The sequence below is a fragment of the Carlito syrichta genome, unplaced genomic scaffold, assembly GCF_000164805.1.
Source record: "Carlito syrichta isolate Samal-C Ts95f unplaced genomic scaffold, Tarsius_syrichta-2.0.1 Scaffold307015, whole genome shotgun sequence".
Taxonomy (NCBI): domain Eukaryota; kingdom Metazoa; phylum Chordata; class Mammalia; order Primates; family Tarsiidae; genus Carlito; species Carlito syrichta.
Genome location: NW_007251111.1, coordinates 223,408 through 242,444, shown reverse-complemented (window position 1 = coordinate 242,444; position 19,037 = coordinate 223,408). Strand labels below are relative to the sequence as shown.

The window sequence follows — 19,037 nt, the reverse complement described above, 5'->3', positions numbered from 1 at the left end:
TTACATTCAATAAAATTCTCCAATTTTATTTATGTATGTATTTACTTATTTTTAAATTTTAAAGATGTGGGGTACAATTCAGGATTAGGTATACACGTGGTCATTGTACAGGTAAAGTTTGGGCCTCCCTTTGTTACCCACTTTGCCTGGTTTGAGATCAGGTACCCAAAATTCACCAATTTTATCTTATTTTATTTTAATTTTTTTGAGTTGGAGTCTCACTCTGTCGCCCAGGCTGGAGTGCAATACATTCACGGCCAGCGTAGCTTCGACCTGCCAGGCTCAGTGATCCTTCCACCTCAGCCTTCCAACAGTTAGCTGGTACTACAGGCACGCACCACACCCAGCTAATTTTTTTGATTTATTGTAGAGATGCAGTCTTGCCAAGTTGCCCAGGCTAGTCTGGAACCCATGGACTCAGGCTATCCTCTCACCTTCGCCTCCCAAAGTGCTGGGATTATAGGCATGAGCCACCGCGCCTGGCCTTTTACAAAGATTTATATGAAAATTATCAGCTGGGCGCAGTGGCTTATGCCTGTAATTCCAGCACTTTGGGAGGCAGAGATGAGAGGATTGCCTGAGTCCAGGGGACTAGCCTGGGCAGCTTGGTGTGAGGCCTCGTCTCTACAATAAATCAAAAAATTAGCCAGGTGTGGTGGCACACGCCTGTAGTTCCAGCTACTTGGAAGACTGAGGCAGAAGGTCACTGCACTCCAACTTGGGCAACAGAGTGAGTCTCCAACTCAAAAAAAAGTGGGGAGGGGGCAGGGCGGAGCCTGGGCAACTTGGTGAGACTTTCTCTCTCCAAAAAAATGTTTTAAAGAATTTGCCACGTATAGTGGTGCGCATCTGTAGTCCCAGCTACTCAGGAGGCTGAGGTGGGAGGATCATCTGAGCACAGGCGGTTGAGGTTGCAGTGAGCCGGGAATGTGCCAATTCCAGTCTGGGTGACATAGTGAGAACCCAACTCAAAAACATAAATAAAGTAAAATGAATTAGGCTGTTTGTCTTTTTACTATCAAGTTGTAAAAATTATTTTTATGTTATGGGTATGCCTTTGGGTCTATATTTTACATATATTTTGAAGTCCAGTTTTGTTGTTTTTTTTTTGAGTTGGAGTCTCACTCTGTTACCCAGACTGGAGTGCAGTGGCAGGCTTATGGCCACTGCAGCCTCAACTTGCTGGGCTCCAAAGGATCCTTCTGCCTCAGCCTCCCAAGTAGCTGGAACTACAGGCATGCACAACCTCAACCAGCTAATTTTTTGATTTATTGTAGAGACAAGGTCTCGCCAAGTTGCCCAGGCTAGTCTCAAACCCCCAGACTCAGGCAATTCTCTTGCCCTTGCCTCCCAAAGTGCTGGGATTACAGGCGTGAGCCACCACACCTGTAATGAAGTCTAATTTTTAAACTTTACACCACTGCATTCCGACCTAGGCAACAGAGCAAGACTCTGGCTCTAAGATAGATAAATGTTGAATCTTTCAGTTCATGAGGATAGGTTGTCTATTTAGCTTAATTTCTCAGTATTATTTTATATTTTTTCAGTGTACACATCTCATACATCTTTTGTTAGATTTATTTCTATTTAGCTTACCATTTACAATAACATTATTAAAAAATTTTTTTTGAGTTGAGGTCCCACTCTGTCACCCAAGGTGGAGGGCAGTGGCACGCTCATGGCCATCGCAGTCTCAACCTTCTGGACTCAGGCAATCCTTCCATCTCAGCCTTCCAAGTAGCTGGAACTACAGGCATGTGCCACCATGCCTGACTAATTTTTCTTGATTTGTTGTAGAGATGAGGTCTTGCCAAGTTGCCTAGGCTGGTCTGGAACCCATGGGCTCAGGCAGTCGTCTCACTTCGGCCTCCCAAAGTGCTGGGATTATAGGCGTGAGCCACTGCACCCGACCTTAAAATTTTTAAAATGCATTTCTAGTATGTAAAAACATAGTTGACTTCTTTTTTTTTTTTGAGTTAGAGTCTCACTCTGTCACCCAGACTGGAGTGCAGTGGCCACTCCCGGCCACCACAGCCTCTACCTGCTGGGCTCCAGTGATCCTTCCGCCTCAGCCTTCCAAGTAGCTGGAACTACAGGCACGCGCTACCATGCCCGGCTAATTTTTGATTTATTGTAGAGATGAGGTCTCACCAGGTTGCCCAGGCAGGTCTCGAACCTGCGGGCTCAGGCAATTCATTCACCTCGGCCGCCCAAAGTGCGGGATTACAGGCTGAGCCATTGAGCCCAGCCTGGTTGACTTCTTTTTATTGATGTATCCTGAGACCTAGTTAAAACACTTATAAGTTTTAGTACCTTTTTTGTACTAGGATTATTTTAGGATTATCCTTATAGCTGTCTGTCATCTGAATAAAAACTTTACTTCTCCCTTTCCAGTCTCTGTGCTTTTTATTACTTTTTCTTGCCTGTGGCCATTGACTGGAACCTATAGCACAATGCTGAGTAGAAGTGAGTATATCCCTGCTTTTCAGGAATATGCTTCCCATATGGAGATATTTTCTTCTTAACTCCTCAAACTCTGTTCTAAATTGTATCTGAAATGTTCAGATGGGTTGAAAGGAACAGTACTGAGGAGTTGAATGCTATTGCTATGAAGCAGGGTTTGTGTTTTAGACTAGGAGAGCATGGTAGTCGAGTCAGCTTGTCGTCTCTGACCTGTCACGGAGTCTGAGTGGGGGTAGTTGCTGTTTAGAGTCTGAGTGAGAGTAGTTGCTGTTATAATCTGAGTGGAGGTGGTTGCGGTTAGAGTCTGGATGGGGATAGTCTGAAATGAACTTGCTAACGTGCAGGATGCGTTGTAATATAGAGTGGAACGTGGCTTAAATAAATGAAAGGAGACCTTCATGAGAAAACATACTAATCCTAAGTGGTAGTTTGTCGCCTTGCCTCTGACTGACCAACTATAAATTGGCGTTCCCACTACCCTCTCCTTAGATTCAATTAATTGCTAGGAAGGCTCACAGAACTCAGAGAAATACCTGTGTTTACCAGTTTATTGTAAAAGATACCTGTGAACAGCCAGATGATGGGGTGCATAGGGCAAAGTCTGGAAGGGTTCCCAAGTGCAGAAGCTTTTGCCCCTGTGATGTTGGGGTGCGCCATCCTCCCTGCACATGGATATAATCACCAACCTGGAAGCTCGTCAGAAGTTTCATAGAGCTTCGTCTCCAGCACCCACCACCCCTTTCCTGGAGGTTGGTGGGTGGGGCTGGACGTTCTCATCCTCTGATTTGTCTTTCTGGTGACGGTTCTCATCTTGAGGTTATCTAGGGATCCTATCCAAATCAACTCATCAACATAAAGTGTAATGAAAGGGCTTGTTATGAATAACAAAAAACACTTCTATCACTTAGGAGACCCCAAGGGTTTTAGGAGTGTTGTACAAGAACCAAATATTATTAAAAGGATGCTCCAGTCACCCTTACTACTCAGGAAATTACAAGGGATTTAGGAGCGCTGTGCCAAGAACTGGCAAGACAAAAAAAAATATGTATTTCTTATTTTACAAAAGGGTTTTGTAGAGTGCTTTATTATTGACATGCTGCTTTAATATCTTTCAGATACCTGGATTTGAACTGCATTTTGAAATCCATCTGCACTTAAAATGCCACCAGCAGTTGGGGGTCCGGTCGGGTATACCCCCCCAGATGGAGGCTGGGGGTGGGCAGTGGTCATTGGAGCTTTCATCTCCATCGGTTTCTCCTACGCGTTTCCCAAGTCCATCACTGTCTTCTTCAAAGAGATCGAAGGTATATTCCATGCCACCACCAGTGAAGTCTCTTGGATATCTTCCATCATGCTGGCCGTCATGTATGCCGGAGGTAAGGACCCGTGAAGGCCTGCTCTGTTAACTGGCATTAAGCAGCTAGAGCCCCTGAGTTAGAAAACTTTTTTGAAAAAAGTCTCATTTTCAGTGAGATGTCTTGAAATTTTATTTCTTAAAGTTTTGTGTTTAGAGGCACATTTTTCATTCCTGCTAGCGTGGATATTCTTGCTCTGTTTCTTTCACTGTAATATTCCAAAACAGAAGTGAAAAATTATGAAGAGCCCTGATTTGCCCCAATCCAAGTATCATTGAGCTTAGATGCTCTCATAAAAGTGGTGTGTGCACAACTGGTTTTTCTTGTTGCTTTCTGCTGAGCTCTTGAATGTAAACATAATACAGAATTTAAAAAATTGATGTTGAAAGAATTAAAATAAGTCAGGCTATTCTGATTCATTCAAAGTCTCAGGTAAAATTTTTATATGTTAGAATTAAGAACTGAATAAAACCTCTCCAATGTTCCATGTTATGTTGAGTTCTAACAGCATTTCAGCTGCACTCTGAAGTTTTACTTTCTTTCCCTTCTGTTTTCTTTGGGAAGTGTAGAGAGAATAAATTGCTTACTAAACACCATGTGAAATACTGTTTGTTTTACCTTGGTTTACAAGGTGAATCACTGTGCCTGGCCCAGATTCTTCTTCTATAGCTCTTTAGCAGCCACTATAAGGAGTCTGCGTTTCAACTGTAAATAACCTCGCCTTAGGCTACTAAGATGGTGGCAGATACAACCAATGTGTACTGAGCCTTGAGTATATTCAGCACTGGGCTAGGTGTTGTGAGTGATAGAGAACACTGATCTCTTCCTTGGAGAAGTTTGTGATCCTTTTCGAACACTAATGTAAGTTCATGAGACAGGAATGAGTAGTTGAAATCATAAGTTAATTAAACATATAGTTAAAGTGCACAGAAGAAACAGATTGGGAACAGGAGTGGGGAGACTTACTTTTTCCACTGTATATCTTTTTATGCCTTTTATGCTTTGAATATAGGCCTAGCCTATTTTGTCTATTTAATTAAATACATGTTTAAATAACCAAAGTGCTATATTGTGGCATTTATTTTTTTTAAAGTTCAGAAAAATCAAAAGGGACTTTGGACATTATCTCGATTCTGAGAACCAATAATTTTGTGGGCTCCAAATCAGTCTGCCAGGATTTCTGATCAAGCTTTGACTATGGTGGCTTAAAGGAATTGGTATAAATATTATCCAGAGGTACTCCAGGTGCTCAGTGTATCTTTCAGCTGAGTATAAACCAGAGGTTCACATGTTGCAATTCTGTGCTACCGAAGAGTCTGAAGGCCACTTGTATTTTGCATCAAAAGTAAGTGATGTCAGTTGTGCTGATTGCACATGACTCTTTCCTTTGGGAAAACAGTTCTTTCTTTGTCCTTACCCAGATAGTGAGATAACTAACACATTTCTCTGCATTTGTGTTGTAATAGGCCTATAAGCTGTACCCCTTTCTATTTTTAATGATAGCTAATTAGGGCCATCATTCCTGAAATAACTCTTAAAAGACAAATTGCCTATCCTGAGCCTTGCTGTAGAACTTTTACTAAATGGGTTATTTTGTTTTGATTGGCTTCTTTTTTTTTGAGTTGGAGTCTCATTCTGTTGCCTAGACTGGAGTGCAGTGGCACGCTCCCGGCCACCGCAGCCTCGACCTGCTGGGCAGCCTCGACCTGCTGGGCTCCGGCGATCCTTCCGCCTCAGCCTTCCAAGTAGCCGGAACTACAGGCGCGCGCTACACGCCCGGCTAGTTTTTGATTTATTGTAGAGATGAGGTCTCGCCAAGTTGCCCTGGCGGGTCTCAAACCCATGGGCTCAGGCAATCCACTCACCTCGGCCTCCCAAAGTGCTGGGATTATAGGCTGAACCACCGAGCCTGGCCTGATTGACTTCTAAGTAGTATGTCTCTAAGAATTTTCATCACTTTTACAATGGTCATAATCTAACATGTGCACTGGGACCAAACTCTGAACACTAATATGCTTTGAGCTATGATTGGTTTCGCTTTCTTTTTTAGTGCTTTGGGTCAGACATTATATACTGATGGTGGTTCTCGAGTTTTAAGTATATTTTGCGGGGAGGAGATCTTAGTTGCCCACTCTTAGTTTTGTTTGTTTTTCCTTTCTAAAAAATACCACGAAAGTATAAATTTACATAGTTTCAGTTGTACAATAGACATCTTAACACTCTAGGTTTGGAATTTCAAATATAACAAAATTTGCTTAATTTTTATCATACAGAGTCATCAGTATGGCAATATTGATCTCTGTAATTCTGTATAAAATGTCATGACTAACTTATATGGAAATATTTCATAATTCTTTTAGTATTTTAATTATTTCATCTTATACAATAAATAAATCCAAATTGTTTTCAAATCAGCTGTGACCTAATATTTTCATGAAGTGACTAGGTTAGTCTGTTCAGGCTGCTATAACAAAAATACTCTAGATTGGGTAATTTATAAACAATAGATATGTATTACTCACAGCTGAGACTGGGAAGTCCAAGATCAGGGTTCCAGCAGATTTGGTGTCTGGTGAGAGCTCAATCCTCACCAGCAGTGCCTTCTGTGTCCTCATGTAGCAGAAGGGAAGACTAGCTCCCTCAAGCCTCTTTCATCAGAGCACTGATCCCATTTATGAAGGCTCAGCCTTCAAGACCTCATCACTTCCTAAAGGCCCTACCTCTTAATACTGTTGCATTGGGGATTAGGTTTCAACATATGAATTTGGGAGGACAGCAACATTCAGACCATAGCAACGACTTGGAAGGCACCAATAAATGCTTTCTGCCCATCCTAGCTTCCTCCTCTCGCGCCAGTTCTTTATCCAGCATCTTAGAGATCCTTTGAAAAACATGGATAATCAAAAGTTCTACTTCCTTCTTTTACTTATTGTATGTATAAATATGTATAAATACATACAATAAGTAAAAGAAGGAAGAACGAGGTTCTTCCTTCTTAGACTTATATGAGAGAGAGAACGAGGTCACGTGAAAGTGTAGACACATGTTCTAGGATCAGTATTGTCACTGCCAATATTTGCTGAGGACCTAGCAAACATTTCACATATACTAGTTGGTGTTTTATTCTTTTTTTTTTTTTTTTTTTTTTTGGAATTGGAGTCTCATTCCATCACCCAGGCTGGAGTGCGGTGGCACTCACGGCTATCCCAGCATCGATCTGCTGGACTCAGGCCATCCTTCCACCTTAGCCTTCCAAGTAGCTTGAACTATAGGCACACACTACCATGCCCAGCTCATTTTTTGATTTATTGTAGAGATGAGGTCTCACCAAGTTGCCCAGGCTGTTCTTGAATCTGTGGGCTCAGGCAGTGCCCTCACTTCAGCCTCCCAAAGTGCTGGGGTTACAGGCTTGAGCCACTGCGCCCAACCCAATGTTTTATTCTTTCAACAACCCTAGGAGGCAGATCAATAATAACCTCTTATGAACAAAGAGAAGAAAGTGGTAGAACCACAATTTGAATTAGGGTCCTTTAGTATACCATACCACAACTCTTGAATAGTAATACTAGAATATAAGTAACTGCAGAATTTTCCATAGTGTTTATGGAAATGGAATATGCCAACATATGGTCATTACTGTACTCTCAGTACATTGAATATATATTCTTAAAAATAGACTGTTTGGCCGAGCTCAGTGGCTCAGCCTGTAATCCCGTGCCTTTGGGAGGCTGAGGTGAGTGGATTGACTGAGCCCGCGGGTTCGAGACCCGCCTGGGCAGTGAGACCTCATCTCTACAATAAACCAAAAAATTAGCTGGGCGTGGTAGTGCACACCTGTAGTTCCAGCTACATGGAAGGCTGAGGCGGAAGGATCGCCGGAGCCCAGCAGGTCGAGGCTGCGGTGGCTGGGAGCGGCCGCTGCACTCCAGTCTGGGTGACAGAGTGAGACTCCAACTGAAAAAAAAAAAAAATAGACTGTTTGGAAAAGGCTTTCTTATAATTAAGGTTTATACATTTGGAAATGGCAAATTACAGATTATACCTATTTGTAGCAAGTAGGAAAGAGGCCATTTGATTTTTACATTGGAAAACTGATACATGAAATGAATTAAATATTTCCCTGGTACTTATCATGTTTTATTTTTCATTTGGTTCCTTTTCTCACATTAAAAAAAACTAATATTTTTATATGCATTGATTTAGCTGAGGAAATTTAACCTGGTTTTCTTGGATAATGCTCCATTTTCTATCCTTGAGTTGTTAGACCCAAGGTTATGTTAACTGTTATCTGACTTAATCTTCTCCTGCAAGCATTTTTCACAGTATTGCTACCATGAAACATATAATAGTAGCACAGGCATGGAACCAAGTAATTCAGGAAGCTATATTTGGTTTAATACCTAAAACATCTAGGTGGAACTAGGAACAGTTTTGGTTTTTTAATCACATGATCTAACTGCAAAACTACTAAGCTTGGAAAAATGAGATATATTTTTGTCTTTGTTTTTCTCCTTTTAAAAAATAAGACATAACGTACTTTTATGATAGTATATACTCTAAGACCTATTCAGGTGTGTTCATATATCTCATATCAGTGTGCCTGTCTAAAAATTAAAACAGAGCAAACTTTCTAAGTATATGTTGATTATATCTTAGATACATCAGCTTCCCTGGGATCGTACCTTACCAAAGTGTTTTCAGCCTGTCTTGCCTTAAGAGAGAAAGATTAAGGATAAGCTTGGATCTTACGTATTTTGGTAAAATTCCTTCCATTATTTTAGGTCTAGAACATGCATAATTGATGATGTTTTCTAGCACTTGTATTTTCCAGTACACATACAGTGACTCAGAAATAATTATAGGAAGCAGTATTCTCATCACTGCCTCTTGTTTCTTTTGGAGGACTTGCCATTTATTGTCAGCCATGCCTTGCATAGATGCGAGGGAATAGATTCCTTTTCACTACTAAATGTTTGCTTATCTCCTAGGTCCTATCAGCAGTATCCTGGTGAATAAATATGGTAGTCGTCTGGTCATGATTGTTGGTGGCTGCTTGTCAGGCTGTGGCTTGGTTTTAGCTTCTTTCTGTAACACTGTGCAAGAACTTTACTTGTGTATCGGAGTCATTGGAGGTGAGTTGCTACTGATTCATTTTCAAGTATTAATTATTGCTGACTGTTTGCTACACACCTGCATTCATCTTTAAGAATGACTTTTGAGTGAAATTGTTTCCCTATAGAAATGACTTTATTGCCAGGTGCAGTGATGCCTGTAATTTCAGCACTTTGCGGGGCAGAGTAAAAGGATTGCCGAGCCTAGGAGTTCGAGACCAGCCTGGGCAACTTGATGAGACTTTGTCTCTACAATAAATCAAAAAATTAGCCACACCTGTGGTTCTAGCTACTTGGAAAACTGAGGCAGAGGAGTTGCCTGAGCCCAGCAGGTTGAGGCTGTGGTGGCCATGAGTGTGCCACTGCACTCCAGCCTGGGCGACAGAGTGAGACTCCTCAAAAAAAAAAAATTGCTGCTACATAATGGGTATTTATTGCTTGTTTATTGAATTAATGAATTGAAAGAGGTGATTTAACAATGATATTCCTTGCACTAAGAATAAACAGTAGTAGTAGATACAATGTGTGTGGCAATCTGTTGCAACAGTGGTCGTTGGTTAGTCTCTTACCTCTTCTTCCCAAAGGGAGTAGTCTTTGGAGCAGGAGAGAATGCTAAACATAAAGCAGGAGTGATTTGATAGATGTCCAGGTAACATTTCTGAGGGGTAGATGATACACTTGATAATCTCACCCCGCTTTTTAAAATTTTAAGCTAATGAACTGCTGATGAGTGTAATGAATAAATATTACTATAACCTCACAGTTCAAATAATAACAGTATTAACATTTTGGTGTATTTCCTCCCATATATTTTTAATGCAAAAACATAACCTTTTTTAGAACTTTAAAGGATTGGATTATGTATAATGTTTTGTAACTAGCTTTTTTCCACTTCATATGTTGTGAACGTCTTACGTGCCATTATTCTATTATACAGCAATTTTAATCTCTATTATTCCATTGGATGGGTATATTATAATTTTATATGACCAATCTCTTAGTTATTATAATTGTTGAATATTTAGGGTTTTCATTTGTTTTAAATTTTCTTACAATTAATAAGTATTAGGTTGAAAGTCTTTTGTGAACTTGAATATTTTCTTGGGGTTAATTTGTAGAAAGAGAACGAACTACTGTGTATGTGTTTTAGTACATGTATGCTAACTTGCCCTCCAGAAAGGTTATACTTGCTGATAGTCCCACCACAACCTTCTGCCTTGAAAGTTATTTTCCATTCCAAGATTATGAAAATGTTTGTTCACTTTTTCTAGTACATCTTATTTTTTACATTTAAAAATTCTGAATGGATGGAAACATCTGACATAAAATAGAAAAAATACATATAACTGTTTGTTCCTACATGTTTAACTAGTTGCTTCATTTTCTCTTTTATTAATTTATTTGGGGAAGATTTGTTTCTTTGTTTGTCTGTCTGTTTGAGGCAGGGTCTCAGTCTGTCACCCAGCATAGAATGCAGTGGCACAATCACAGCTTACTGCAGCCTCAACCTTTTGTACTCAGGCGATCCTTCTGCCTCAGCCTCTCAAGTAGCTAGGGAGTACAGGTGTGTGCCACCACTCCCGGCTAATTATTTAATTTTTTTGTAGAGCTGAGGTTTCGCTATGTTGTCTAGTCTGGTCTTGAATTCCTGGACTCAAGCTGTCTTTGCGCCTCAGCTTCCCAAAGTGTTGGGATTAGAGGCACGAGCCACTGCCCTGCCTGCTATTTGTTGAATATTTATTGAGCAGCAACTCTATATATATGTTCAGAATCATTTCAGGTGCTGTGGGGATAGAGCAAAAAGTCAGGCAAAGGCATGCTTTTTCATGGGAGGAGGCAGACAGTACACCTCACATATGTGAATAAACAAGAAAAACATCAGGTAGCGATAAAAGCTATATGGAGCCTTAAAATGCAGTGTTGTGGCGGGGAAGAACCGCAGACAGCGAAGGTAAGGGCTCACCAAAAGTTGACTTTAAGTAGAGATCCGAACAATAAGGTACCAGCTTTGTGAAAATGTAGGGGATCAGACCCTAGAGCACATGTGAGAATGGCCTGGTGTGAGAGGTCAGAGCGGGAAGGGTGGGCCAGAGAAGAGGACCGAAGCCATTCCCGGTTTGAAGCAGGAAGTGACTTGCTCTATTTCATTGGCTGAAGCCTCTGGGAACAGCTTAAAGGCAGGTGTAGGGAGCGGAGGTCAGGGAGTGCATCTAGGAGGTTCTTTGGGAATTTGCCTCTACTAGCACTGTTTATTGAATAATTTATTTTTTCCACTGATTTTAAGATACCACTTTATCCTACATTAAGTATTACTGTATATTTCAACTCCTTGAACTGTCTGTCCACTTCCATTGCTTGATGTTCGCCTGTTCCTGAGACAGGACCCCCATGTCTCAATGACTGCGGCTTTTATAAAGCCACGTAAGTAGCTGTTCTCTCTGGACCTGCTCCTGCCACTGCACCACCAGAATGTCCTAGTAGCTCTTTTTGCGTTTGTTCTCTGTCATTCATGTTCCCTAAGTAGGGGCATTTTGCCTCAATTTCAAAATAAAATCCACTAACATCTACGTTGAATCACATAAAATTCGTATATTCCTTTCAGAAGCCTTGACATCTTGGCAGTGTTGTGTTTTATTTTCCCACAACTTTGTGTTATTGTACAACTCTCTAATCTTGGCCGGGTGCAGTGGCTCATGCCTATCATCCCAGCACTTTGGGAGGCTGAGGTGAGAGGACTGCCTGAGCCCATGGGTTTGAGACCAGCCTGGGCAACTTGGCGAGACCTCATTTCTACACTAAATCAAAAAATTATCCAGGCATGGTGGCACATACTCGTAGTTCAGCCACTTGTAAGGATGAAGCGGAAGGATCACCTGAGTCGACCAGGTTGAGGCTGCGGTGGCCGTGAGCATGCCACCACGCTCCAGCCTGGGCAACAGAGTGTGATTCCAATTATAACAAAATTATCCGATCTCTCAGAAAAGTTGCACAACTTGGGCCCTATAAATTGCACAATTTTTATTTTTTGGTGGAAGAGTGAATCATTTCATATTATATTTTCTATTGTAAATCTGTTTTATGCCCATTTTATAACTGTTTAATTAAGGATCTTCTTGTATGGCTATGATCATCCTTCAGGTGAATAAAGGATTTGACAAAATAGGCAACTATTCACCTAAATAATAAAAATAAGTAATACTTATTGAGTGCTTACGACATGCTAGGCACTGTTCTGTTTTAGGAACCTTTTCTTCACAACAGTGCCCTGTGCCTATTTTCATATCAGGAAACAGTCACAGGAGGGTCCACATGTCTGAGTTTATGCAGTAAGTAGGTAGTGAAACTGATATTTGAATCTGTGTAGTCTGTTTTAAGACTCACACCTTACAACCCCTGTATAGCATATCCTCTAATAATGAGTATTTTCTGACTTTTCCATTATTTATATCTCTTAGTTTATTTGCCTGGTTCAGTAATTTCAAATGTATTTCTAATATTTATTGCAGTATTATTTTTCCTCTTCACAGGTCTTGGGCTTGCCTTTAACTTGAACCCAGCTCTGACCATGATTGGCAAGTATTTCTATAAGAGGCGACCGCTGGCAAATGGCCTGGCCATGGCAGGCAGCCCTGTGTTCCTCTCTACTCTGGCCCCCCTCAATCAGGCTTTCTTTTATATCTTTGGCTGGAGAGGAAGCTTCCTCATTCTGGGGGGCTTGCTACTAAACTGCTGTGTGGCTGGATCCCTGATGCGACCGATAGGGCCCACGCCCACCAAGCTAGGGAAAAACAGGTCTAAAGAATTGCTTCAGGAAGCTGGAAAATCTGATGCGCAAAAAGGTCCAAGTGATGCAAATACAGATCTCATTGGAGGACGCCCCAAAGAAGAGAAACAGTCAGTCTTCCAAACAATCAATAAATTCCTGGACTTGTCCCTGTTTGCCCACAGAGGCTTTTTGTTGTACCTCTCTGGAAATGTGATCATGTTTTTTGGACTCTTCTCACCTTTGGTCTTTCTTAGTAATTATGGCAAGAGCCACCATTATTCTAGCGAGAAATCTGCCTTCCTTCTCTCCATTCTGGCTTTTGTTGACATGGTAGCCAGACCTTCTATGGGACTCGCAGCCAACACCAAGTGGATAAGACCTCGAGTTCAGTATTTCTTTGCCGCTTCGATTGTTGCAAATGGAGTGTGTCATATGCTAGCTCCTTTTTCCACTGGCACCTATGTTGGGTTCTGTGTCTATGCGGGAGTCTTTGGATTTGCCTTTGGGTGGCTCAGCTCCATATTATTTGAAACACTCATGGACCTCGTCGGACCCCAGAGGTTCTCCAGCGCTGTGGGATTGGTGACCATTGTGGAATGCTGTCCTGTCCTCCTGGGGCCACCGCTTCTAGGTATAGTATGTCTTCCCTACCTGTGTGTGTGTGTTGCCATAAAACAGGTATGCAGGACTGGGAAGGTGATAGGAAGCAAAGACGAGTGAACTGATGGTCGGCAAAGAGTGCATGTCTCTCATTTCTGTACCTTGGTGCTGGCACGGTGCTCGGCACAGCAGAGTTGCTCACGTACTTACAGAATCGGGTTATATTGAACCATAGAGCACAATGAGGGATGAAACACTACTGCAAACTTCAGGATCTTAAAAAATGTATTTTTTCTTATCATAAAACTCACATGATTACTGAAGAAAAACACCTCCACCTTTAAAGCACCAGTGATGATTCCATTTTAATGGTGGAGTTTATTTCAGTAGTATAGTCTAATAACAGCTACCGTGTACACTCACTGTGTTCCAGGGACTGTCCTGACCATTATAGATTCTGTTGTACCTCACAAGGCATATGAGGCAGGATTTGTTTTAGTCCCCCTTCGTATGTGAGAAAATGGAGGCTTCAAAGGGAGAAATAATTTAGTTAAGGCCACACAGCTTGTCTGTCTAGTAGAATTTGGGAACTATTCTCTGAGGCTACTAAATACTCTACATTTTAAATTAATAGCTCAATAGATAACACATAGTGAAAAAATGATTCAGCCTTCTCTTTGGATGCGACATGTACTTTGGGAATTTTGATTTGGGGAGTAAGTGAGTACACACAACAGAAAGAAAATCAATAGCTGCCTTTGATATCATTCTCCTCCTTCCCCTTACACTCAGTGAGTTGCTGTGTCCTGGCAGTGTCGTCTCGGAGCCTCTCTGATCTGTCTGTTTCCTCCATCTCAGCTCTCACCCGCAGGCCAGGCTCCTGACTCCTGTTTGACCGCTCCTAACAGTGGCCTCCTAGCTGGTCTGCTGTGTTGGCTGTGGCTGTTCTTCAGTCGCTCTTCGGAGTCTCTAGCTGAGAACTCGCAGAGGCTCCTGAAAACCCTCTCACTGCCTCTCCTTGCTCTCAGGGTGAAGATCAGATTCCCCCTGTGACTTGCAGGGCACTGTGTGGCCTGGCCCCACCTGTGTCTCCAGCCTGGGTTGGCTCTCTGCTCTCTCTGCCCCAGCAGCCGGCCTGTCGTCTTCCCCATCACACCATGTCTCCTCCTACCTCTCTGCCTTTGCACTTGCTGTTCTCTGCCTGGATTCTCCTCCCATCCCTCTTCTAGATAATTCCTATCCTGCAAATGTCAGCTTAGGTAATAGTTTAAAGGAAGCCTTCCTGACCCCCTTGCTGTTCCCAACCCCCTGTCCTTTGTTTTCAAAACCCTTCTTGTGGCACTTTTCTGTGTGTGTGTGTGTGTGGAATTACTGGTTAACATCTCTCTTCTCCACTGTGGATGCTATCTCCTCGGATAACTGTGGATGTGATCTCCTCTGTTCACCCTGTCCTCAGAGCCTAGCAGAGCCAGTGCCTGGTGTGCCATGGAGGCTCCGTATTGCTGAATGAATGATGCCCTGAGTTAGAAAGCCATATGGAATCCTATTTGAATTAGTTTTATTAAGTCCTGCTTAAGTGTAGAGTAGTTTTCAAAAGCTTATTCCAGGAGATACTGGTTTGATAAGATGCAAATAAATTTTACTGTAACAGAAGTTTTGTGACCAAAACAAAGTTTGGAAACACCAAGTAAAATAGTTTTCTTTACTACCAGACCTCACAAAGCCTTTAAGAGAAAATAATAGGACATACCCCTTCCCACATTTGTTTGACTTTTGAAACATAGTGGTTAAGGGTGCAAACTTCAGGGTCAGACTTGATGAGTTTAAAGCCAAGCTACTTCATTACTAGTTGCGTGACCTTGGACAAATGTTGTAATGCCTCTGTACTTCCATTTTTACATTGTCCAATGAGGAGGATGATACAATCTGCCTGTTGTAAGGATTGAGAGAGTTATGGTAGGGTATTAGCGTTGGATTTTTAGCACAGGACAGGTGTTCGCAGGAACACATATGGGAAATGCTGGTAGAGAAGGAGTACTGGCCTGGGCGACTAGAGCCCTATGACCTTAGATAAGACTCCTAAACCCCTCTTAACAACATTTGTTTCCATAATGAATTGACGGAATTTCTAGGTGTTCCCTGTCTTTTCCAATTCATATTTGCCAAAGTTAATAATTTTCAGATTACTAAAAATAGAACATGCAAGGCCATCTATAATCAGTGAGACATTATAAACAGAAGATGGGATGATTTTTGCAATTTCTTTTATTAATCTGTCACTTGTGGGCTCTTTGAGGATTGGACCAATTAACTCTTTGAGTGGCTCCTTAAGCTTTGTTTGGGAAAACAAATCTGCTTACTCTTACTCACATAACTTTTTTTTGCATGTGTAGGTCGGCTCAATGACATATATGGAGATTACAAATATACATACTGGGCATGTGGCATCGTCCTAATTGTTTCGGGTATCTATCTCTTCATTGGCATGGGCATCAATTACCGACTTTTGGCCAAAGAACAGAAAGAAGAAGAGAAGAAGAGAAAGGAAGCTAAAGAGGAGGAGACCAGTATAGATGCTGCTGAGAAGCCAAAGGAAGTGACAGCAGAATCTCCGACCCAGAAAGACACAGAAGGAGGCCCCAAAGAGGAGGAGAGTCCAGTCTGAACCCACGGGCTGAAGGGTAACTGGAGCAATTTCTGACCCAAGATCTCTGAAAATATTCTACTGGCCTGTAATCTACCAGTGGTGCTCAATGCAGATAGTGGACATTTGTGTGGAAATACACCAGGTGTTCTTCGATGGAATTTTTGTTTCACTCCTTAACCAATAGCCTGAATTTAAAATGCCATATGCTTTGGGGAGGGAGTGGTTGGTGGCAAAGGATGAGGGAAGGCAGTAGGTTTTGTTTTGTTTTGATCGTAGCTTTTAACCGTGTCATGGAGATTATAATATGTGCCTTAAGTTTTAGTCTTTAGAACTCTTTAGAGAGCCTTAACTTTTTAAACCATTCTGCTGAATTCATCTATTTTGAGTGTTGCATTACAAGGAAAAATAACTAACCTGTTGGAGGCAAATCTAAAAGTTAAAATTAATCTTGCTTCACGTTATATGTAATATATTGTCAAACATTGTCACTGGAAGATTTATGAATAGAAATACTGGTTGAAAGTTGGAGATTTTATAAATTGCTGACTAAAATATTTTCCTAGCAATAGTAGTTTTCTGGCGTATGTTCCTGCTAGCTTTATATTTAGGAAATGTAAAGCATAAAACTCTGGAAACATCCTGGCTGTTCCAGCCACATTGTGCTTGTCAACATCTCTCAGGTACCTTTTCTTGGGATGCTCATTGGAAGCCAAGTAAGTGCTTGAGAATTTTTTTCATTAAATCACTACTTTTGCTCCCCAGCTCAAAGACACATTTTGAGTAGCTATAGATCATTGCCCCTTTTGAAATCACATGGTATTATTTTTCTCACTGTAAAAGGTAGTATTAAATGATATAAAACTATATATTTGTGCCTCCTTAGTAAATATAACACATCTCATTAAATGCAGACAGATATTTCAAACATCAGCTGAGTTCAGTTTATGTTTTTACAGAACCTCAGTTAAACTGTGAGAGACTATTGGAATCTTTTTTTCCTGGAATTTTCCCCTTTTGATTCACAGTGGTCTACTTTAGAGCTGTGTGTGACATATTCAGTCTGTGTGTGTTTGGAGGTTTTCTTTTCTTTTTTTTTCCCCCGATGTTTGCAAATTAAAGGGGGCCAGAAAAATTTGGCACCAGGCAAAGAAAGAAAGATAAGATTGGGAGGGAAGACTGCTAAGTGTGCTTAGTTTTAATAAGTAATTCCTTTTCTTTTTTCTGAGAAGGCCTTAAGAAAATTGTTATGCTTAGAATTATTGGACACATTCTCACTCTCCACACTAACCTAAAAATTTTTGTGACCCTTTTCACTTACCTGAAAAGAGAGAAATGGGTTCAGTATCAGGATAGGAGGGAGAGCGGACCAGAATGAAAACTGTAAATATTTTTTAAGCTAGTATCTTTTAAATGGAGGCAGAAAGATATAGATATTCAATGAATTATATTCAGTACATGTAAAATACCACTGTAATTGACAGAATGAAAGTATAGATACAAAACCTTGTGTAAGAGGCTGACTTTTCTAAATAAACATTTTTTTTTTTTTTAGAAAATGTTTCTTCCTCCAAATGTTTATTTTCTTGAGGAAAATACTGTGTCTTCACTTTCATTATCAAGTTTCAACCTGGCCTTTGCTAATACTAAATTAAATCATCCAGCTTATGAACTTTGAGATCTGTGTATATGGTGTATTTTATTTTGATTTTCCCCTTTGCCCTTCTTTGCTTTAAGACAAGCAGGAGGAGGATTTTGAAACCTTTCTCGGTTAACCTTGAGGACACAATGAAAGACTCCCTTGGGGTGCATGAGCGTTATGGAGATGGAGGAAGTTTAGGGGAGAAGCCATCTAAGAGTGTTATTAGCAGACTGGGCCCCTGTTTGGACTTGGCCTTTTTCTGTGGACCCAAGTCTGCAACCTCTGTGTACCTCTTGCCCTTCTGTAAAAAAAGATTGCTGTTGGTGAGGGCATGTAAGTAAAGGAAATACTACAAAAGAAAAGTAAAGCAAGTATCAAGTTATTTTCACCTATCTAGTGTTGTAGCTACACACAGCAGCAGGCCCTGCTTAATCTATGTTCAAAAGTTGAATCTTGTTAGTGGAGTGAGAGTTTATGGTGTAGATTAACCACCACTTATTAGAAGAGAAGGTTCCGAAGTTGCCAGATTAAGAAGCAAAAGTTAGTACTCACAGTCCTCATTTATTGTGCTTCGTACATACTTTTTCTTTTTACAAGTTTGGTTTTGCCATTTTTCCAACAGCATGTGCTCACTTCATTAGCTTTTTTTTTTACCAATAAAGTATTTTAAAATTAGGAATGTATATTGTATTTTCAAATATAATGCCATTTCACACTTCCTAGGCTACAGTATAGTGTAAACATAACTTTCATATGAACTGGGAAACCAAACAGTGTGGGCCTTGCTTCATTTCAGTATTTGCTTTATTGCAGTGGTCTTGAACTTAACCTGCAGTATCTCCAATGCTGGCCTGTAACTAGCTCAAAATTGGAACTAAACATTTTACCACCCATCCAACCCTGACTTCAGGCTTAAGGGATTTATTCGAGATCAGTTTTGGTAACAGAGCCAACACTAGAACTCAGTGTAGGCCCGCTCTGGGCCATTGCTTCCTTGTTAACCGTCCGTTTATCCTCCACGTGGCAAGTCGACGAGGGAAGCCCGTGGGCCTTCTGACCCAGTCCGGTCTCGCACTCCATCTGCAGACTGACGCCATTCAAAGTTGTATCTCCGTTCACATGGTTTCAGCGGCTGCTTTGGGTAAACATGTATACATAGAGCACCTGCCTATCTTTTTCCTTTTCTTGCCCCGCATTCCCTGTAAGTCCCAGAGAGAACGTAATACAGCTCTTGGGTAGTTGCAGTCCCCCAAAAGGCATGAGATTGTTTATTGTTCAAGGGAACACACTCTGAAACAGGGTCCCAAGTCAAAGCTGGAAAATCAAGAAACTGACAGACTGGATAACTGCAGAAGATCATGGTAACATAAACCAGACCACAATATCATGTTATATGCAAATCTACTGACAGTTTAAACTGTCTTAACTAGCTAAGAAAAATGAATAGTTTATATGA

The 19,037-nt window shown here is 41.1% G+C and overlaps 1 protein-coding gene across 1 annotated transcript; it reads left to right on the top strand.

Moving 5' to 3' along the window:
- Positions 1 to 3,558: 3,558 nt before the first annotated feature.
- Positions 3,559 to 17,484, top strand: SLC16A1 (solute carrier family 16 member 1). The gene is made up of 4 exons (XM_008063727.2): positions 3,559 to 3,839; positions 8,807 to 8,950; positions 12,457 to 13,326; positions 15,689 to 17,484. Exons 1-4 carry the CDS (start codon positions 3,623 to 3,625, stop codon positions 15,958 to 15,960), a joined length of 1,503 nt encoding a protein of 500 aa, XP_008061918.1. The 5' UTR covers positions 3,559 to 3,622; the 3' UTR covers positions 15,961 to 17,484.
- Positions 17,485 to 19,037: the final 1,553 nt, after the last annotated feature.